The sequence below is a fragment of the Nasonia vitripennis genome, chromosome 3 (assembly GCF_009193385.2).
Source record: "Nasonia vitripennis strain AsymCx chromosome 3, Nvit_psr_1.1, whole genome shotgun sequence".
Taxonomy (NCBI): domain Eukaryota; kingdom Metazoa; phylum Arthropoda; class Insecta; order Hymenoptera; family Pteromalidae; genus Nasonia; species Nasonia vitripennis.
In genome coordinates, this window is record NC_045759.1 from 20,633,570 (window position 1) to 20,656,530 (window position 22,961).

The 22,961-nt window shown below is 48.0% G+C and overlaps 1 protein-coding gene and 1 long non-coding RNA gene across 6 annotated transcripts in view; one reads left to right on the forward strand and one right to left on the reverse strand.

The window, feature by feature from the left end:
* The window catches only part of LOC100121375 (protein timeless homolog), a 95,780-nt gene that overhangs the window by 68,002 nt on the left and 4,817 nt on the right, over window positions 1-22,961 (forward strand). For all 5 annotated transcript variants that reach the window (XM_031927225.2, XM_031927224.2, XM_031927223.2 and 2 more), the window contains 5 exons: window positions 20,602-20,667; window positions 20,748-20,838; window positions 20,907-21,105; window positions 21,426-21,660; window positions 22,112-22,212. In XM_031927225.2, the coding sequence (XP_031783085.1) occupies window positions 20,602-20,667; window positions 20,748-20,838; window positions 20,907-21,105; window positions 21,426-21,660; window positions 22,112-22,212 (692 nt within the window). The remainder of the gene's footprint in view (window positions 1-20,601; window positions 20,668-20,747; window positions 20,839-20,906; window positions 21,106-21,425; window positions 21,661-22,111; window positions 22,213-22,961) is intronic.
* On the reverse strand, window positions 10,394-14,432 carry LOC116416906. Its single transcript, XR_004227208.1, has 5 exons — window positions 14,145-14,432; window positions 13,422-14,077; window positions 12,861-13,333; window positions 11,837-11,916; window positions 10,394-11,751 (listed from the first exon to the last, which is right to left on the reverse strand). It is a non-coding gene; the product is annotated as an uncharacterized LOC116416906 (long non-coding RNA).

A 22,961-nucleotide genomic window follows, 5' to 3' on the forward strand; every position in this document is an offset into this window, starting at 1 on the left:
TGTGCCGGCCGTTGTTGCATTTTTATTCTTGATTTATTGAGTGGCAGGCTGTTTATTCGATCGTAAAGCGGTCATGATTGATGATTCGCCGGCGCGGTGAGGTTTGTTTGCTCTTAGTGAGATTCTATTGATAGATGAGGCTGTGGCAGCTTGGCGGCGATTTGTTTGTTTTAATGACTGTCCGAGACGTCGACTGATTTTTGTTGTAGAACGTACGCGCTGACGTGTCGGGTTTATTTGGAGAGGCACGATTTTTCCACTGCTTTTTCACTAAACACCATCGAAGTAACCTACATTCGGATGTTTTTTTATTTGTTCAGTCATAATTAGTAAACGCTCACGCACCCCGCAAATTATTCCGCGTTTCGAGCGGGAAATTCAAATTTTCATCTAAACTCGCGCGTAATTTTGTCGATCTTCCACGTCGAGGCTTGTTTAGCAAGAAGAGTCATTTTTTCACAGAAACAATTTTTGTTTTCCGCCCCCTGCGAGTTCGTAATTAAAAAAAGTTTGCTGCATTCCATTTGTTAAAAATGTTTTCAGCGCTGTTCAAATGAATTTAATAAAAGGCGAACCTGGCGCTGGCCTTTTTATTAAATCACCGAGAACGACGAAGAGACGCAAATATTTTCGAAATATACCCACACGCGCGGCTACAGTCTAAAATTAAAACTCTTCCATATCCGCTAACGTTGCCGGACGAATAACTCGCCGCTGCCGCGAACAATTCCATCGCGCTCGCGCACATCAGCGGCGGAAGAACGAAAATTCCAGCCATACATTCGTTCTCTCTCGCACACCGGCATAGTAGCGTTTTGATACGTGACGCTCGGCCAGGACGATCTGTTATAGCCCTTCTCTCTCTCCCGCTCCTAAGCACCGGCGGCGGAAGATAAACTATATACGCGGCAGAGCCTAAAAAGCTGAAGTATATGGCGGTGGGGAGAAGGACACTGGAGATATCGTTAATGAAAAGCCGAGCGGCGGGAGAAGCAAAATGACGTATCCTAGCAGCTGCGGCTATACACGTCGCCGGCAGAGAAAAATAAATTGTTACCCTCGCGAGACGCGTGCAAAAAGTCGAGGGCGCATTGTGTGCTCGTTTAATCGTGAAATTCCGCGCTTTCTAATCGTTTGTGCCTCGGCCCTCGAGCTCTTCCGACATGACGATGCAGTTTATGGTCGGGGGACGGTTTATCGTCTCGGTATTTTGATCGGCCGACCGAACGCTTGGCTGTGCTACTACTGTCTGCGTGTGTAGGTGTTTACTTTGAAGATATTCCCGTATCCGTCGGCTCGCTTGAAAAGTGAAGGAAGTAATGAAAAATCCAGCTGCGTTTCATTCCCACCTACTACTGGTAGCTGCTCGCAAATCGCGTTCTCCGCGTCGAAAATATCAAAGAATTTGCTACATTCGATATCCGCGCTTTCGAAATTCCCGCCGCGCTCGCCGAGCCAGAAACATCTCGCAAAATCGACAGCGCACTCGTCAGAAAAGAATATATCCGCAGCGGCTGTCCGAGACGGAAATTCAGTCTCGCGATATGACGGATGCGTGTCGCGGCGGCAATGAAAAGGTGCTAGCACGCGTTACTGTAAATGGACTCGCGCAGCACCGGCCGCTTTTACGACGGGAGCAGCCGCTTTGCCGGCCCAATAAAAGCCCACTAGACGGACGTTAACGGCCAGTCGCGGTCAGCTTTATGGGCAGGCGGCCACGCTTCGAATATGGGATTCGGCGCGTTCGATCCGCTGCGGATTGATATAGCGTTTAAGCTCTTGTGTACTGCCATTTCTCATTTCTGCCGTATGTGTATACGAGCATTTTTAATCCCGGAATTATTCATGCTGTAAAAGTACGTATGCATTTACAATGCGCTCCCGCGAAAATGCTAATGCGCGGCAACTCTACTGACCCAACGTATAGGCACTCGCGTTAACGTCGAACGCCATGGAGGTGGTGGTTTTCTGAACGATTAACCAATCAACCCCGGAACACGATTCATCAAATCCACGATTCTGCCGACCGGAGCCACTCCGAGATTTATGATGTAAATAACCGAGTCCAGCGTTTCTATCAATTTCATTCGCTCGCGTACACTCAAAGACTCAACTTCCCGCAGCAATACTCGTCGACTCCATTGTCTCGACGACACCTCCTCCCTTTTTCAATTTTCCGAGAAGCGCTTCTTCTCTCTCTCTCTCTCTCTCTCTCTCTCGCGAGGGGATTACAGCGCGCGCGAGCGGCGTGTTACAAGCTCCACTCGCCTCATACCCGCGGCGTATACGAGCTGTGTATAAAACTGCAGCGACAACTTCGACGCGCTTTGCTGCTGACGGCGAAACTCGCGAAATTTACGAGGAAAACACGTCGACCCCATAAAGCCCTTCTCTCCGCGTACGTGTCTATATACGCCGCGCGAGGCGTCATAAACGCGCGCGAGATAACTCCTCGACGTCGTCGTAGTCGTCGTCGCGGGGGGCTTAAGTGTCAGCGCGCAGTGTACGCCGGCTCTTGTTAGCTCTGGATGGGAAATTGGCAGTTGCTTCTGGCTGATGTTTGCGCTGGTAATTGATTGATTCTCGGTGTAATGGCGCGACTGCGTATGGGTTAATGCGTGAGCGGGTTCGAGTAAATGGGCCTCGTGTGATGTTACAGCGCATCTAGCTCGAGCCCGTGGAGATCGATTCGCTATTTACGAGTTCGCTCGAGTTTTACGCAGTACTCGAATCGCTGACACTACCTCGACAAAAGCGGCCCTCGTCGATATTAAAACGGCGCTTAACACCGGCTAAACCTCTGTTAACTGTACCGAGAAGCGCCGATGCGCTAATCCTCCCTTCGCTAGAGAGAGAGAGAGAGAGAGAGAGAGAGAGAGAGAGAAAGAGAGCGAGAGAGAGAGAGAGACACAGAGAGAGAGAGAGAGAGAGAGAGAGAGAGAGAGAGAGAGAGAAAGAGAGCGAGAGAGAGAGAGAGGCAGAGGCAGAGAGAGAGAGACAGAGAGAGAGAGAGAGAGAGAGAGAGAGAGAGAGTGAAAAAACAGTCGAAAAAAAGGCATGTGCAGCGCGCGGATATTGCGGAGGCTTATCTGTGTCGAGAGGGAGAGGGGACGTCGGCGTTTTAAAAAGACTGCGGTCGCTGCAGGAAAAAATGGAGCGGACCGTTAAAATCGATGTAAGCGCGGTGGCCGTAAAAAAATCATATCGCGCCTGCACCGGGTTATGCTAAGTTCGCGCTTGGTGTATCGGAGTCGCGCGCGGGGGAGATAAAAAGCGGGCTAGTGCGTCGAGTTTTATATAGACTCGCAGATACGATAAGGGGGGGGGGGGCGAGTGCGCTAATCGTCGTTCTTTTTTTCACGGATAAAAGAAAATATTTATTGAAAAAAAAGCCGTCGGGATCGCTTTAACGAAGCGAACTCGACAGATCGGCTGCCCTCGATGGAGCTGCAGGCCACGGGAGAATTCAATTTGTAATTTTTGTTTCGCGCGTACGACGTCCGGGGAAAAATGAGAGATCGGCGGCTACGGCGCGAGTCATCAGTCAAAGGCCGAAACGAGGTTACGCGTCGCTCGATTAGAGAAGCGGCCGCGAGCGGCCTGTCGTGATTTTCCACTCGGATAACGGAAAGCCGATGACGAATCCTTCCGCGAGCTTTGATCAATTTCGCAGCACCGCCTGTGCAGGAGATAAAAATTCGGACCCCAGCGCTGACGTCCTATTGATTTCGATCTCTTTCTCTCTTTTTGTTCTCTGCGATCGACCGACGTACCAGTTGGGATTGTTGTAGCGGGAAAATGTTCCCGGACGATCTTGTAATTCGCTCGTCGAGATAAACCGCCCGCGCGCCGCGTCTCGGTTCAAACAATTAGAGCGGATTCGAAGCTTCAAGTTAAACACTCGACGGAAGCTGCAGGCAAAGCATCAAAGCGAACGCAGCAAATCCTATAACGCGATCTTCGACTTTTTGTCCCACACACGCGGTCGCACAAAAGTCTGGATAGCGATGCGGAGAGGAGAGGAAAATTGAATTGGCCGTCCGCTCGCGTATGAAACGAGGCCAGAAACGCTTTGACGAAGTTGTTTCGAATTAGAGGGGGGAGGACGCGCGCGCTCGTTAGCCCCTCGAGAGAGAGAGGCTTGTATAATTTTGACGCTGCCGGCGAGAATCACGTAATCCGGAACAATCAGCGACTGCACTGCTGGGGATGACGACGCGAATTTTGTTTCCGAAATTTCGGTGTCCGAGGCTGCACGGCTGTGGTGGGCGTCAGATCGAATTAGTTGTTGTTGTTTTCGAGGATCCTTAAAGCGCGTGTAAAAAAAAAACAAAAGCGGACCGGTCTATTTCCCTTGCGGGCAAAGATACACCCGAGATAATCTCCGACAGCTTCGCCTCGAATAGGTTAATAGCCGTGCGGCTTGATCGAAGCCAAGATCATCACACTCTATTAGCTCTCTCGGGAGCCGAGAGAGTGAAAGATATCTTTTCCGCGCTTGCGCCTCCGAATATTCGTCTCTTATCCCTCCGATACGGATAAGAGCCGCGCGATAAAAGAAGTGGCCACTTGCTCCACTTTCCTCGCGATGTGTACAGGAAGAAGAAGAAGATAAAATAACGCTACAAAGCAGCTCTAGTCCGAGCATCATAAATCCACTCGAGTATATCATCTATAGCATCGGGGGATATAGCGAGCGAAAATCACTCGGCATTTCCAGCAGTGCACACGTCAAAGCACTCGACGATCTCGGCGCGCGCCACTCGACACATCCGCGAGGCTAAAACACGCGCGAGCTTTTATCCGGTCTCGCGTATTTATCCGCGGGAACAATGAGGCGCTTAATGAACCTGCGCGACGCGGATTTGCGCCGAACCGCGCTCGATATTGCGCTGCCTCCGGTTGCCCATATCGCACCGCGAGAAATATACCTTATCGGGTATTTGTTGCGAGGACTGCGGCTGTTCACGTATACGAAAAATATTCTGTACAAAGAACTCTTACGCGCTCTTGTTCGGCTATGAGCCTCCGGTCAATACACCCTAGCACTGATGTGGAGCTCTCTTCGTTAAAAGCCAAATTGCCCGATGATAGCCCCTTTTCGAGAGCTTAATGCACTCGCTCGACTTTCAGAATCCGGCACTCGGTGTAGTAGTACACTAGCTCCGTCTTGATGGATAGGAGAGTGGCCTCGATGACGCCGATACACCCCGCCCCCTTTCCGCGCTTGATCGATGTGGATTAATCGACGCGTAAAGAAGTGCGGCTTTCTCGAGTGTGACGAGAGAAAAATCTCGCGCGTAGCATAGCGCCACTTCCTCAATGGGGTCAGCCTGCGATAGCGGCGTTAATGTATTGAATTCTACGGCCATCTATACATATACCCGTTTTTTTCCTACCCTCATATCCATCAAATTAACGAGGCCGGCTTTATGCTTGACGGACGACCAATCTGGAGCGCTCGTTCTTCTTTCGAGTCTTCTTTCGTCTCTCTCTCTCTCTCTCTCTCTCTCTCTCTCTCTCTCTCTCTCTCTCTCTCTCTCTCTCTCTCTCTCTCTCTCTCTCTCTCTCTTGTCCAGCTCTTCTCTAATTAATTAACCGGTGTACGCAAATATGTGGCGGCGCTACGCGGCTCCCGCGGGCGGTAGTACAAAAGACAAATTCCGAGATTGGAGCTGGAAAAATCGGCGAAGCACAATGTTTACGCAGTCCCCGCGAGCGCGATGAAACTCGCTAATAATGCAGCCGAGAGGGTGCAACGATCCCCCGGTGCGGCAACGACAATGACCCTCATTCGGCCGAAGGTACGCAGTGGTACAGAGCTAGCTCGTCAGCGACGCGAGAGGAAAGTGGAATTTACCGGCGGGGGTGAAATTGACCAGTCTCTGCGCCACTTGAGAACCAGCCGTGCAATTACCTGGCAGCGGCAGCGGCGCTGCGACATTAAATCCCCCCGGCTCGTTTCGTTCCGTTTGGCCCATTGCAATGCCAGCCTCGACGTCCCCCGGATATGGCGAATGGCCGATGGCGAGGTCAGCTCTCTGGATGTGCCCCCCTCTCTCTGCGTATGCGCTTTCGTAGTCCGCCGGTGTTTTTGCGCGAAGGGGTGGGCAGCTCTGTTTCGAGTTCCGGCTTCGCAGTAGGCAGTTAATTGGAAATTGTCGAAATGTTACAAGAATTTCGCTGACGCTAAGAACGATTTTTTTTTCTCTTCATCGAAAGCTCCTTCGACCGCCGCGACGTCGAGAAGATCCTCCTTATATACTGATAGCCAGTAATGGGAAGTTTACCTTGTCGCTGCAGTCGTCCTCGTCGTCGTCTCTGGTAAAGTGTATTGACCCTGCGCCGCCGCTGCTGCAGTGGAGCTCCGAGTTCATCGGGTATACACCTTGACCCTTTGATCCGAATGCGCATTGCAGCGGAAATGGAAACATGTGTTGCGTCAAAGGAATCACTTACCGAACGCTATCTCGACGTAATCAAATACGCGCGCCGAGAATGAAGTAACTGCTTTCAATCAACAAAGCTTATGTCGCAAACGCGCTTACCGGATAAATGTATTGGATTACATGAACCTTCCGATCGGGGCTTTGAAAAATTCCAGCTGTGAAAATTCTCGATTAAAAGTCCTCTCGCGCGCGCAGTCTCTAATCCCTCCCTCTCCCATCACCACCCCCTCCTTAGGTAGATAGCTATAGGCGTTTATGCCCCCCGGCCTCCTCCGCGTGTATACATATATCGGGGGTACCTGCAGCGAGCAGCATTTGCGGACTAAGCTCATTGTTCGGCCAAAGCTCTCGGCGGCGTTCGCCTTCTAAATCACGAGGCTATCTTGCGCGCAGGGGTGGGAGGCTTAACTAACAATGAGCCCGCCGCGCGCGCGCTTATTATCTTTCGACTAGCTTTATCTTGTCGGCTGGGGGAGGCCACTTAGCGCCGCCGCACCGCAGTTGCTCTTTACGCTTTGCTTATTTCTTCGAGTCGCTACGCTGATGCTGCTCTCGTTAGATGCTTCTTTTTTCGAGTGGACTACTATACTCTCCGCTTGTGTCCTCGGGATGCAGCTTTTATCCGAGCCGAGGAGCTTTTCGGAGCGCTGGACCCCATCGCGTATTGTAGGTTTTTTAGGAGGAAGTGCATCTCCCTGAGAATTATTCGCGTATTTTCAACGAAAATTAAAAGGCGAATCTCGTAAAAGTAAGTATCTCCTCGTAAATAAGCCGGACCGTTAAAACAATATATATAAATACACATTGCATCGCGGGCGCACATACCGATTTCGCTAAAACACGAGCTGCGCAGCACAGCCGCGGGGAAAAGTTCGATATTCGCATTTATGGCTGTGCATTTGACGTTCTCTCGCCCACTCGAAGACCCTTCTTTTTTGCTCCCTATACCGAACCACGATCGGCGTTTCACAAGGCGATATCGACGGATTTTCAGATTTTAACGCGGCTAATGCCCAAGCGCAGCTATATGATCACTTGAAGGCTGACCTATTTTTCACTATGCTCGAGAGCATGAATATATAACAGGCGCCACTTTGAAAATTGAAGATTTGTTTTTTTTTTCGTCCCGTCGCGAGCAGTCGGCTTTTGTTTTCTGAAAATATCGCGAGTTCGAAAGGTTATCCCGGCAGTTTTCGTGAAAAGTATTGCGAGCGCACGCGGAGGTATGTATTTTCGACGTTTGATAAGTGCGGAATTGAATGGATTTTTCTCGCTTATTCGTGTTTTAGAAAACTGCTTTGAAAGAAAAAAAAGAACGTTAACGTTAAAACGCAATTAAGATTCTGAAGGTCGATTATCTCGGAAAATCTTTTTAAGAATGTACAAATCCGGATTAGCGTATTTTTATTCGCGTACGCGACTCTCCTCCGAATGTACACAGCTCGTTCTTATTTCCGCGAACGAGCGTCTAAATGGACTGATCCCCTTTCTGCAATAAAAGCTTCAAGCTCGTCGTGGAAGAGGAAAAAGAGCCGTTATTTAAGCAACAACTTAAAGAAGGCAATATTGTCGCGAGGACACTAATTTTTCCTAGTTTTGGAGCCGTTCCAAAGAAGAAGAGTCTTGATAATATCTTTTGAACGCCGGCATAAAGTGCTGGCTATTATCCTGCGTATAGCCTTATTCGAGAGAGAAAAATATCGCGCGTACAATGGGCTCGCTTCGGAAGGTAAGTTTTTGGTAAGACTTTTGTTCCGTCGTAATTATGCTTCTGAGAAAAAATTTAATTATAATGCTTTAAGGAAATAATCGACTTTGAAAATTCGAAAAATTCCCCAGCAGATAAAAGGAGCTGGGAATACCTATAAATGTTCAAATAAATTCTTTCTCGCTGGCGAAGTCGATTTCGCAATATTCTTCGAGCATAGAATAACTCCCATAACGCGTGTCGGACAAAATAGCAAATAACAGCTTTTCAATACACATTCAACCCGTATCTCTTACGTACACATATATCTCCGTCGCATAATTCGAAACGCAAATTTTCGGCATTCGCCGAACCTAAAAGCCAAATCGGTTTATCTCTTCGGGCGAAATTCGGCGCATACCTATACTTACCTACTGCGCACACACATGCACACGAGGTCGCTCGCTCGCTCTCGAAACTTATATACCCAAAATCGATTCGCTCCGCGCGCTGACACGCGAAACTTGGCCGAGACGTTGGGGCGCTTTGTATGTGTGTATATATATATATATATATATATATCTCGTTTTCTCTCGAGATTTTTCTTATTCTCCCAGCTCCGGAACTCGGCGGAAGTACGAAACTTGCCTGTAGCTCTTAGTTGATTCAAAAATTCATTACACTTAAAACTTTGCGTGGGTCCCATTTTCCGCAACGCGAACTTTAACAACTCGCTTGTGTGCGTATACTTTTTTTTTATTTCACCCCGGCTACGCTGCGTACGTTTAATTTTTCTTTTTTTCAACTCACTCATATCCGCAAGCGTTGGCCTGATTTCCGTTGGTGTGACCCAATTTCGCTGTTTAATAAAGCGTAGGTATTATTTATAAAAATTGTGAGCGATTGAAAGCTCGAAAGCGTCAATCGAACGGAAACGTTTGTCGCCGGCTCAATAATGGAAATTCAAAGAGTACGAAACTCCGGACTATAAAAATCCGAGCGCACCGACAAAACGGAACAAACATTTATCGGCGAATCGCCTGCAGCATCTCATATAGCAGCAAAAACCCTCTTCTGGGATGTATCGAAAATCTATTCCTTCTACATAGCGAGAGCCTCTCCCTCTACCGTAGCATAAAGTCGTTGGGTCGGCGCAGATCGCCGGGAGTGCTTAAAATCTAATACAAGCTAGTGCAGCAGCTACCGGAAAACGGGCCAAAGGTAGCCAGCAGCAGCGGAGCCTATTTTCCCTAAGCTCTAATATCTACTCGAAGGCGAGAGGTAGATATACACCCTCGCGCACACCTGCGGGAACGGCTTTATATACCGCTACAGCTGCTGCTGCTGGCCGAGAAAATCATGAATAATTTAGAGACGCACTGGAGGGGGTGGGGATATATCCGATGTCCCAGGAAAGCGAGAACGAAGCCTCTTTGTCCCGGGAAGTGGCCCATTCACCGGCTTTAATTTAAAGCCTCTCGCGGGCTCGGTCTTCCAGCCCCTGCGGGCACTGCTAATTATCTCGAGGGCCGTGTGTATTCAATTCGCGATTCGATTATTTTTTCAGTAAACCCTTGTTATACTTACATGCAACGCGCCGATCACCTGCGAATGATTAATCGCGTCGATGAGCACACTCCAAAAACCATAGAACTGTATCTGCATTCGGTATACACTATACAAGCAATTCCGCCGATCGAGCCTCATTGAGATTCGAGACCGTAATCCACGATCGCTATACGCTATACGCACGGAGCGGCTATCATAGAGCATCCGCGAGGCGATTTGTCGCGCCGGCGGCAGCGATACGATCTCATTAACTACGCAATGCTAATCAGCCTCGTTATTGGCTCCCTCTCCCTCTCTATCGCGTTTAGAAATGTATGGGGGGGGACACTGCGCAGTAGCGCCGAGTGTCTATTGTTGTTGTTGCGATTCCCCGCGAGCCTTTAATTATACGCGACGATCAGCAGCAGCGACGCTGTATTAGCTCTATACGCGACTAATTCGCTTATGGCTCTTGTTTATTTATAGGTATATAGGTATGTCGTTTTACGCATTGCGATACGGCGTGCATAATCGATACCCGGGGGTAGTTGACCTAATGGAAGGATTTTATACAGGGCGGGGAAATATTACGAGCGTTTGAAATATATTATCTTATGCGCGGTAGAGAGAGAGAGAGAGAGAGAGAGAGAGAGAGAGAGAGAGAGAGAGAGAGAGAGAGAGAGAGAGAGAGAGAGAGATCTAGCTTTAAACGATTGACCTGTAATACTCGCGCGCGCGAGTGCCTATAAAATTTAACTGCCGGATTTAACGAACTACTAAAATTCCGTCGAATATGACCCGGTAATTAAAGTATAGTTCGTTGCCGGCTATATCACACGCGGGAATTGATTCCACCGTATCACATCCAAGTTCGCTGCTACTTATAGACATATTCGTCGTCGTATTTCGCGCAGTTCTGAATAAACGGCTGTAAATCGCGCGCGTCGAGTTAATGCGGCGCGGCATATACGTATATAAATTGTATTATAGCGAACGAGCTCGTGCATTGTTATAATACATCGGGAATTTCATCGGGAAACAAATGCGCGGTCAATATTCAATTAGCGGAGAAATAAAGAATTAAATAATTCGATCAAAAGCCAGCTGCGTGTGCGCTGTGTCGCCTGGCTTTGTCACATACATTGGTGACTACATATTGCATATGCGCTTTTGTGTGTGTGTGTGTGCAGCGCATATTTAATAAAACAGTCGCGCGTAATACGCATTAATTAATTAAAACACAAAGATATACATACATAAAGCGAAAAGGCCAATTCGCCCGCGCGATCAAAGAGCTTTCTCTCCCGCCGTGTGTTTGTCACAGCCGTGTACGCGTGTACGCTTTTTCGAGTGTATAGGGGGGGGGGGGCACGCAGAGGCGATCCTACTGCGCCGCCGAGCGATTAATTGGACGGGCAAACATACGCACCCGGCGAGTCTCTCCCCAATTTATTTTCGCGCGAAATATACAGCTGCTGCTGCTATCGAGCATGAAAATGCCCCCGCGAAATATTAAGTGTACACACGCGCTGCTTCATTTTCTGCTAATTCCGCTGTTTTTCCAGACTCGACGGGGGAGATAGAGCCGCGTGTTTTTTCAGCAAGCTGCAGCAGCTGCGCTTTTTGCCAGCGAGCGATCGGATACTTGATGTAGGCACACACGCTAATGATGCGCTGATGTTTGCGAACGATCGCTGGAAAATATTCCTCCGCCGCGCTGTTATCTCGATCTATATATACATATAACGAGGAGCGGTCGATTGTTATCGACGACGCGTAAACCGGGGACGGTCGTGCGTATTTTAGAGCCTGATAACCGATGCTGAAACGCCGATGATCATCGCGCATGAATTCAAGAATGCCTGACTGGTCGAAAGTTGTTCTCGCGGTCGTTCGCAGAGTTGTATAGCTCGTCGTTGGCGGTGGACCTGTTGAGGTGCGGCTGCGATGCGGTGTGTCCGCGCGGACAGACTCGGTTGTTCGGCTGATTGATTCGCAGCGACTGCTAGCTGACGAGAAGTATTCGTGTCGAGAGTTTCCAACGGAAATTGTCGGGCTTTGTATAAACTATAGGTATGATTGTATATTATATATGGAATATTTTTCATTATGCATATAGAGATGTGTGCAGTGAGACGCATTGCATACAAACCTGCTGGGACAAACGCGCGAATGGGGCCATTGCTCGTCGGCATGGAATCCGGACGAAGATGTCTCGTGCAGGGATCCGAGCTAAGCAATGCAACCAGTCAAAGGGGTTATATTACTGATGTACTGCGTGTAAGGACGCGACTAATTACATGCATTGATAATCTGGGAATCTCAGGATGCAGTGTATTAGGGACTAAGCTATAATGAATCATATTCAAGGTGTGCACCTGCTATTTGAATTTTTCTCAGAACGCTACAGGTCGAATTAATGCAAAGCACGAGTAGCGGATCGAGAGACGCGCACAACTGCATATTACTGCGATTCATTATGTATGAATGACTGGCAAACAATAGCGAGAGAGCGAGCGGCGAAAATATTCATTCGGCGAGAGGATAAACATATTTGCGGGGAGAGAAACGATAGCCGCGGCGAGGATTCGATGACGATAGCGCTATACCCCTTTTATGGTAATCGGCAACTTTCGCGTATAATTTCGCTGATTGATATTAGTATGAAAATCGCGCTGATTTAAATACGCCGCGGACCGTCGAGCGGAGGATTATATACGCTGCAGCTATAATTTGATTTTTGGATGTGCGGATCCGCGCATATAGTAGCGACGCGGTCGTTATTATAATAATCATCATCGAGTGCTAATTAAGTTTATTTATGTTTCAATGGCGCGCGAGTAGAATCGGAATATCATTCGAGTAATAATGCGTAGGCTGAGATATTTAGTTCGATGTTAATTTCATTATTTCCGCGGCTCTCGTTCTCGCCGTACTCGCGCTCATGTTGTAGACAATTACTCGAACGCTGCAGTTATTGAAAATGTATTTATGTATATGCGAACCGATTGAGTTTGCTAGTGCAATTTCATTATTAATCATATTAATTTGACGAACTTCGCGACGAATCGAATTGTAAAATACTGCGAAATATTGATAAGGTTGAAAGTAATCATATCCTAAACAATGCAAATCTAATAATTCCCAAACGATAAATATCCATAATAATATTATACCTCAGTAGTAGGCCCCTACCACTTGATGCCATAATGACACTCTTCTCCGAAACGAAATCCAGCCTAACAGCTGAAAAAGCTTGCAGCTGCAATAGCAACAGCGGCGTAGGGCGGTTGCTGCACGGTCGTGGAATATTTGACGACACTAATGACGGTTTGTTGCTGCTGTTGCCAGAGGGGGTCGAGTCGATGAGAGCTGCGCTAGAGATAATCGACGACGCATACGTGGACCGAATCCACAGCAGGCACTTTGGCAGGCTGTACGCTTTGTAGACTGAGCCCCGTCATTGCCTTTATCTCTGTCTGTCTAGCTTGCTGCTAGCTCGCATGGCTATTGTTTCCTCTGCTTTATTTCCATTATGAGATTTTGACTTTTGCGCCTTTTTCTGATGTTGCTGATACATTGCGACGATTTCGAATCATCATGGTGAAAAAATACTTCATGCATTAGCGCAGCATTGCTTTGTCGATCTCTTTTATGCAAAATATATTTAGTAAATATAATCTTCAATAAATAATAAATAGCTATCAGAAAGAATATAAGTAAACATGAAAACATACAATAATATAAGACTCATTCTATCGAGCCGACTTATATACTCCTCCATCGAAGGCTGGTCGAGAGTGAGGAGAAGGAATGCCGCACCTAAAACAAATATTAATATCAAAGGATAAGTCATAGGTTCATTAAATGTATGTCTGGGATCTTATTCACTATAATAGAATTTGGAATAATAAACCAACAAATGTCTACGAAATTAAATGCCTTTAACTCTAAAAATCGATACGTAAATCAAAACAAAGCAACGTCAAGGTGGCAGGCAATCTTTCGAGCTGCTCTGTACACTCCCATATCAGCGAGGAACAACTCCTATGCAGGATTCTTAGATCCACGCCGGAGCGTGACAACCTGCCGGTGGCTGAATCTCATTGCCAAAATGAAAAGCGTACCGACAGCTCGTAAAAAAGCCTCAAGCAGCTTGACGGTTGCATTTGGTAATGTGTTGGATTATCGAACCACCAGTAAGGATATGGGTGATAGTCAATAAATGATGGATAATTCTACTTAGCTTTTCTGCAAGCTGACCAGGAGTGGAGAGGGAGGAGGTCCTTCTTGCTCGTAGTTCCGCAGGCGACTGAGCTAGACTGATGTGTCGAACCTCCTTATATACCCTCCGTCGAAGGCTGGTGAGGAGTGGGGAGAAGGAATGCCGCAACTAAAACAAACACAGATGTTAGTGTCGAAGGAAAATTCAGAAATTTGATACGTGCATCAAAACAAACGTATGTCAAGGTGGCTGGAGTGGAGAGCTCCTTCTAGCTCGCAGTCCCGCAGCTGACTGAGCTGGACTGATGCTTCTGGCCTCCTTATATACCCTCCGTCGAAAGCTGGTCTGAAGTGGGAGAGTAGAGCACCTTCTGGCTCGCAGTCCCCCAGCTGACTGAGCTGGACTGATGTGTCGAACCTCCTTATATACCCACCGTCGAAGGCTGGTGAGGAGTGGGGAGAATGAATGCCGCAACTAAAACAAACACAAATGTTAGTGTCGAAGGAAAATTCAGAAATTTGATACGTGCATCAAAACAAACCTATGTCAAGGTGGCTGGAGTGGAGAGCTCCTTCTAGCTCGCAGTCCCGCAGCTGACTGAGCTGGACTGATGCTTCTGGCCTCCTTATATACCCTCCGTCTAAGGTGGGCCAGGAGTGGGGAGTGAGGAGCGTCTTCCAGCTCCCAGTCTCGCAATCGACTTAGCTAGACTGATGTTTTGAGCTACCTTTTACAACCCTCCTTTGAAGGCTGGTCCGGAGTGGCGAGAAAGAATGCCGCACCTAAAACGATAACAAATGTTAGTATCAAAAGATAAATTTAAGACTCGATACGTGAATCTAAACAAGCCAATGTCAAGGTTGCCAGGAGTGGGCAGTTACTTCTAACTCGCAGTCCGGGAGCCGATTGAGTTTGATTGGTGGATCGAGGCTTTTTTATACCCTCGTCGACAGTTGATTGCGACCGGGAAGTGGGGAGCTGAATTGCTGGATTGAGGTTATTTTGATACTTTCAGGATTATGTGTCTTTCTATAGATCTATCCAAGCTGAACTGCACGCGCGACCAAAAAGATAATTTTTATTCATATTGTCACTATTTTCATCCGTCTTGGAGTATACTTGCTGAATAATCCTGCTGATGTTTTTGCAATAACATCGAAAACTTATGAAATCGTTACTCTATACCAAAATAAAATATCGATCTAATATAGGCAGCAAGTTTTCTTCATCATCAACCAAGCTCACCAAAAGCAGTAAACTCCGAAACAACTCCGCTCGCCAAAGAGCCCGCATAATCGTATCCCGCTCCCTCTATATATACGCGTCCACGCAACACTAACTCTCGTCGCATAAGCGTGTCCGAATCGAACGCATCCTGAATAAACATTCCGCCTAATCGAGCCTAATCCATCCTTTGCGTCGTTCGGCCTGTCCCCCTCTGCGGACGTCCTCTCCCTCATACGCACTTTGTCATCTGGCCCTACGCGGCTTTATAGTCGCGGATCTCGCGTTAACTGCGAATACGTGCGGTATCCCCTCCTCTTCCCTACGATCGATAGCGCACATTACGATAAATAATTAATGGTCAGGCGCGCGAGCTTATAGGCTCTCCGTTGGCATGTGGAATTAACTCTCTCTCTCTCTCTCTCTCTCTCTCTCTCTCTCTCTCTCTCTCTCTCTCTCTCTCTCTCTCTCTCTCTCTCTCTCTCTCTCTCTCTCTCTCTCTCTCTCTCTCTCTCTCTCTCTCTCTCTCTCTCTCTCTCTCTCTCTCTCTCTCTCTCTCTCTCTCTCTTTGGCGATGGGGTGAAATTCAATCAGTCGTTGAAGGCTTTTCAAAGGGATTATGCATTTTTGATGACAAATTCGCTTTGAAGCGACGGAAAAATGCTGCGTATCAATTTTCACAACTCGACTCACTATATGATACAATGACTGCTGCTGGCAATTGGGTTTTATTTTTTCATTCGCTGCGAAATTCGGGATGTCGATGATCCTGTATGACACATCGTATGTGAAATTCGTTCAACATGATTGTATTTCATCGTCACTGACAAGAACGACCGAATATAAATTCACGCTATCTGAAAAACCGCTGGAGAGAAGTTCCGCAGCGCCACACCGTAAAATACCTATACCTCACGAGAGAGCTCTTCCATATATCCGCATCATCAGCATAGACCTTGAGCGCGGAAGCTCCGCGAAGTGCACGTTATATCGATCCTATCATTAGCGCACACCTCCGGCCTTTCACAGATAGTTGAGCCTTCCCCCCGTACCTACTGGCAAAGTTCGCTGCGCTTTACCGCTGCGGTGCGCCTTTTATGCAGTTATGATTATTGAAGCGGTTCACAGGCGCTTATACATATATGCGCCTCCTTTTATGCGTATACCTATATACCTGTAGGCATTATACGCTCCAGCGTCAAAGACGATGAGAGAGAGAGAGAGAGAGAGAGAGAGAGAGAGAGAGAGAGACTCTGGAATTCGACGGTCTTGAATGCAGTATAGAAAGGGGAGTTAGGTATTGAAAATAGAGTTCGAGTGTGTGTGTGTGGGGGGGGGGGGGAGCTTGGAGAAAAATATTAATGGTCTATAACTGGGAAAGGGCGAGAGACCTGCACTTGACACCTACTTCTCGGCGCTTTTTCTCTTTCACTGTTGGATTTAATTGGCGCCTTCTGACAGGTGTGACGTTCCATTTCGACTTCTTTCACGTGACGACGACGCGCGTAATTAACTCGCCTTCTTTGTGCGCTATTCCGCAGGCGCGTGATTATATCGGGGATAAGTATTGACTTTTCATTCCGTTGCGCGATAACGACTAATTGTCTTAAGCAACGAGTGTTATTGTTGTGATTTTCTGGGAAAATATAAAAGCAGAGACTGCTGTGGTGTACAGAGCGGAGTATATCCTGATTAGAACTGGCGAACTAATTTAGCCGCTCGGCGCCGGGCAAGTTGAGACAAGTAGTAGAATAAACGGCACGTGCGCGACGGCCTAAGGAAATTTCACGGAGACTTAAGTATATTTGCTTAAGTATAAGAATGTGTGGAACTTGAGTCCTCGGTCCTCGCCAACTAAAATGTTGCGTATAAGCTGTTAATTACCATAATTGAATCAAGGCCTTAAGTAAGCGGAATTTCTCAACAGCCCCGCAACTTACTCGCCTGTTTATGTGTGTGTGTGTTTGTGTGTGTGTGTGTGTGTTCCTCCCCGACAACATCAACATGGATATTATGCTTATTCGTCCGTGAAACTGCGCGTTAATCGTATTTCTTCCCTCCGCGATGCTAAAGAGAAAAATAAAGGGAAAAAAGCAGCGACGATGCAAATTCCAGCAAACAACGTTTGCCGTTCGAGTGGACACCATTAGTCGGTAAAAAGGGTGCGCTAGAAGCAAGACAGAGACACGACGAAAGGGTCCGAACGTGGGTGTATGTATAGGAAGGGGATACGGTCGGTCCGTACGTGCTCGCGTTATTAAAGTCGCGTCTGCAGCGGTAGACGGAGAAAAAGGGACAAGAGAAGGAGGGCATTTAACGAGTCGGGGGAGAGAGCGGTGAAAGAGTTGCCTCGGCTTGATTTATCGCATTGCCAGAGCTTCGGAGCGAAGAAGGTTGTTGTATTGAGTGCCGGAATCTGGTTAGCGGGGAAAGTTCGAGGCTGATGCGATCAAATCGTTTGTTGACTAATTTCGAGGGAATTACCAAGCCCTTCTACTAATTCCATCAGCCGCGATTGATATCGAGATGCCGAAAAAATTATCCAGCGTAAATTCCCACAGCGTCGAACGACCGGAAGCGCCGCGCGAAATCCGGGCGCAGTCCCGAAATAGCCAAGACAGGTATAGAGTATCTAGACTGCAGCAACAGCGTGTCCTGGCGAACACCAGCGGTCTGAATAAGTAGTTACCGGCTTAATAGCCCAGCCGGACTCTGACGAGCTTGGAATACGGAATGTCTCTCTCTCGCGGTTGCGTATACGGCTATATGAACGAGGGGCTGCACCTTTAGACGTTATCTCGGAAAAGCGGAGCTGCAACATCAAAACGCCATAAACACCTTGGCGCGTCTTGGCGAGCTACTGCAGCGGGCGCGGGGCTTTTACGACTTAATCAAAGCACGCGCCCCGGAATTTCGGAGCTTGTTCGGATTACGCGCCGGGAGACTTTTTGAATCGTTTGAATCGTCGATTCCCCGATAGGGCTTATCGGAATGGCCGAACTCTCTACTCGCGCTAGTGTAGGTAAACAAATTAACAAACGCCGCGCCGTCAATTTCCATAATTGGCCATCCGATGCGCCGCGCGTATCTAACGCAATTAAGCCACCGCCGATGCGGAGACAGCCTGCAGGCTTGCCGGCGAAGAAAAGAGAACACGATCCGGGCGTTTAATGAAATTAGGAGCGAGAGCCGAGCCAAAAACTATCCGAGAAGGAGATTTCCTCGGCGGCGGTGGCGGCACTTGCGTCGAATCGCCGTGCTCTTATCGCGACTCGCAGCTTTAATCTCTCTTTCTCTGCTTCTTCTTCTTCTTCTTCGTTCTGAGAAGAAGTTAAAGTTTCGTGGCGCCGCGAAAATCTCGGGGCTTTATATGGATCGTTCTCTCATTCGGAGGATGTTTCGACAGACCGTAATTGCCGGCGATTATTATCGGAGATATGCGATGCTGGAGAGGGAAGGAACGTATTCATCGAGTTCTGTTAGGATACGTCCATTTATCTCGTCCGACCTCGAGAGCTCAGCGACACGCGCCGCGCGACTTATTTTCCTCGGTCCATCATCGCCAGCCCCTGTTTATTTCTCTCTTATTCCTCATGCACGGAACTTTCGCGGCGACGATACATTTTTCTCCCCTTTGTTCCGCCGAGCTTTTCCGCGGTGAATAATCCGGCGACGAGTTTTCGGGGAAAGTTGTACACGACTCGAGGCTTACGAAGTGGCCTCTGTAATTGACAGGAGAGTCTCGCTGCGAATGTTTTAATAGCAGGAGCATGACGAATGGGCCGAGGGAGAGAGGAAAAGTGACCGTTTGTTTCTCGAGACCTCTGAAAAGTTTGCCCCGGACGCTGAGCTCTCTGTCTGTTGATACTGCGTCTCGGATGAAAGTTTTGTTTGAAGTTAATAAAGAAAGTTCTTTGAGAGCCTCCGGGTGTCGACACTTGTTTAAATGTACATCCACTCCAGAGTAACGAAAGAAAAGAAAAATACCCCCGACGATGACGCTCTGACGTTTTAATTACTTTAATGGAATCGATAACGTCTCTATTAGCATCGTCGTCGTCGTCATCTGCACCCGAAAATTAATCTGAGCAATAAATTCAAAGCCGCCCCGGCCGCGCGCGATGCGCGTAAATATCTTTCCTCGCACCGCGCAGAGAGAAGCGCATTAAAAGTACATTAAAGCGCCGAGTCAAAGTAGCCTCGCTCGCTCGCGCCTTCGGTTTATTGTCACTCGGCGAGATTACATCTCTCACTCGCGCGCACGTTATCGTCCTTATTATTATTGCGTCGAGGTTTCTCTCCTGCGAAGAGCCTACAGCGCTGCGGCTTCTTGTTAATTACCGTAATAAGCCGGGGGAATTCGCGCATCTTTCCGTGATAACCGCGATAATGGGGGGCAGGCTAGTAGCCGGGAAAGCGTCGTCGTCGTCGTCGTGCCGCTTTGTGCCGCTGCGTCTGCGGGAACGCGAGGATTATGAAAAGCAGCTGGAGAGCCGTGGCCTGATAAACGCGACGCTTTATCGCCTTTGGCTTATACACGCGCCGAGATTTTATATGCCGTAGAATTTTCCGGGCGACGGTTTAATTTAATAAAGCTTCTTTTGATGGGTGGTTGTTTATTTCGAGAGTTTTGATGGCCGATCGCGTCGAGACTGGCCTTTTCCCCACCGCCTGGGCACTCTCGAGTTTCTGGCTAGAGAAGTTAGGTGGCGCACAGGCACTTTCCTCGTAACCACATGAGATTTCGCGAGCCCGAGTCTATAGATATTCGCCATCCGTGCCAAAGCTGCCCGATCGAGCCTGAAAGAGCCGTTCATCCTATAACTGCTTCTCAAAATAACAACAAAATGTATGATTTATGATCATAGATTTGGTCTTTCAAATGATTTCTAAAGGAACTTCTCGGGCTGATGCGCATAGGCTGGAGCGCGATTTTGAAAACTCAAGCCTCTTGCAAATAAAAATTTACAACCCTCCGGCCCTCAGCGCGAGCGCGCGGATGAGTGCGCAGCAGGTGAAATTCCTTTGTGGGTAGAAACTTAATTAACGCCTTTTTTAGAAGCCCCGCTCGCTCGTTCAATTTATTTTCCTAATACTGCGATAGGGCACCGCGCCCCGTGCGCTCGGCTGCGCGCGAGTGAGCGAGAGAGAGAGAGAGAGAGAGAGAGAGAGAGAGAGAGAGAGAGAGAGAGAGAGAGAGAGAACAGCTCCGAGCAATCCCGTTCGTCGTGCAGTTACGACGCCGGTAATCTTTTTTTCCCGCGGATCGCTTAATTAAAAGAAATTCATTCGGGGATTCCACGTGTATATAGCTATATATGCGGAGCGCGGATCGAATTCCGGTATATTCAGCGTTTTTACGCTCGTCTGGCTGTGCTCGCGGTCTTTATTGATACTTAAGCTTCCGGAAAAATGTCTCGAGGGAGATTATTTTTGATAATAATGGAGCTTGCTTACTTTTTTTTCAGTTCCGGACGAGGTGCCTGGGACTCAGGGCAGTGGTAATCAGGTCGAGGGTCTGCTGAACTACGAAGGTATACTCGCTGATTTTGCATTGTCTCGAAAACTACTCTGATGTGTAAATATTAATTCGTGTATGTTTTTGCTCCGACAGACGAGGAGGATGACGACGAGGAGAACGAAGAGGAGGAGGAGGAGACGCGGTTCGAGGAGACGAGCTTCAAGTTCATGGATTTCCTCCAGCGGTGAGTTTATTTTTATTTCGACGGCTATCCGAAATTGACGTACACTACTATTACCGACATCCTTTCAGATTCGCAAACTTGAGGGTCGTGAGCAACCTGGCCATCCTCCTGAAGAACTTCGAGAGGAACACACCGGAGCTCAACCACTACGTTCTCAAAATGTTCCACCGGATTGCCCTGGACTGCAAAATGCCCGCTATGCTGTACCAGGCTTCGATATTCCGCGTCTTCCAGAGGGTCTTCCAATCCGACAGCCGAGTTCACAAGGTTATTATTCTCAACAAAAAAAAAAGAAAGTTTAAAAAATAAAATCACACAACTTTTCAAATATAACGTACGGAAGAGAGCCTCCGTCGTAACCAATCTCCCGGACCATAACGCTCGACAAGCATCTCTCTCACTTTTGATTCGCAGCTAAAACTCCTTGAAAACTTGTTTCATCCAACAGCCTCCATAAAAAACTTGCCATCGCCTCTCTCTCTCTTTCTCCCGCTCGCAGCAGCGTAAAATTTCCGCTTCAAAAAAATCCCGTTCTCCCTCTCTCAATTTCAAAGCCTGACAATAAAAGCCGCGTCTATAACCCTCAGGAATTAGCGTCGTTCGCGCGCTTCGTGTTCCGGGGCTTCGCGGAAGTGGCTTCGCGCAATCCCAAGGCCTACATGGAGCTGCTGTTCTGGAAGTCGACGAAACAGGCGACGGAGATGGTGGATGGCTACGACGCGGAGCCACAGGCGAAGAAGTCGAAGAGCGCCTGGTCCGAGGAGGAGGAGGATGAGCTGCGGACCCTCTTTATGGAGCATCAAACCAACAAACCCAGCCAGGGTAGGTCGATTGTATACCTTTTTTTTATTCCCGTGTTTACAGGCCACGTGTAATGTCGCTCGCGCGTGTAAAGGCTGTCTTGTACATAAAGTGCATTACGGGGGATTTTATGAATGGCAGAGTCGAGGCTTTATTGCCTGTCGATAAATTTGAGGGATCGACGTTGTTAAAATGTTCGATTATCGGTTTTTTTTTTCGTTCAAGCGAGAATCTCGCGATGACGTACGACTTTTTTTCGAATTTTCGGACGATAATGAATAATAAACGCGCGGAAGCTCTTTCGCTATTGCGTCGATAAATTACTTATGAGAGTACTTTCGAGCAACGGCTTTATATAACCCAGTTGCGATGGATGACTCGACTATGAATTCCGTGTAAAGCCCCGAGTGCAAAGGACGAACATCGGAAATAGCGCAGTTATTACGCCGATAACGAATGCCTTTAATTTCAGACGTGGTCGACTACATTCTCAGCAATCTGATAAGCCAGGATCGCACGAGGCGAGGAGTCATGAAGAAGCTCAAAGAGATGTACCTCATCGTCAATTCCAAGGTATTATACTCGGTCATCGAGCAGCATCGAATATTAAAAAAAAAGCGATTCTCTTTCTCGGAATAAGCCCTCGAGCTTTCCAAACGAAGCACCCAGCTATCGCTTTGAAAAGTCGCAAAAACTTTTTATTTCGAAATTCTCCATACACAAAGAGAGAGAGAGAGAGAGAGAGAGAGAGAGAGAGAGAGAGAGAGAGAGAGAGAGAGAGTGAGAGAGTAGAGGGAGATAGATAGAGAGAACTCGACTGCTTCAGCCATAAGCCCCGGCAGAACTGAAAATCCAGATCTACTGGCATTGGCTTCGCGCGCGATCTCGTAAATGAAAAAGTTGGCGCGATAAAAGAACGTCGTCGACGATCGGATTAAAATCGACGTTGGGAAAAAAATCAAAACCCGCAGCGCCGAGCTCTCTCACGTACATATAAGACCCGGAGGAAAAAAAGAAGAGCGTAGCGACGACGACGACGACGGAACGAAATAAAAAGGAAGAGGAGAGCAGCAGCAGTGCAGTAAAAGCGGAAGCGAGGCAATGAAAGTTGGGGCTTCGTTTCCGCGGACGTGACGCCAGTTTCGATTCTCTCGAGGTACACACACACACACACGCATACAGCGAGTGCGCGCACGTGTGGACTCTTCGATGATTTATGAGGATTGTTGCGGTATACGCTCGGCGGAGGCTAAGTTTTAAGCCGACGCTGTCTTCGCAGCTCGCTCGACGCCGGTCAACACGTGTAAGCGGACTCCCTTATG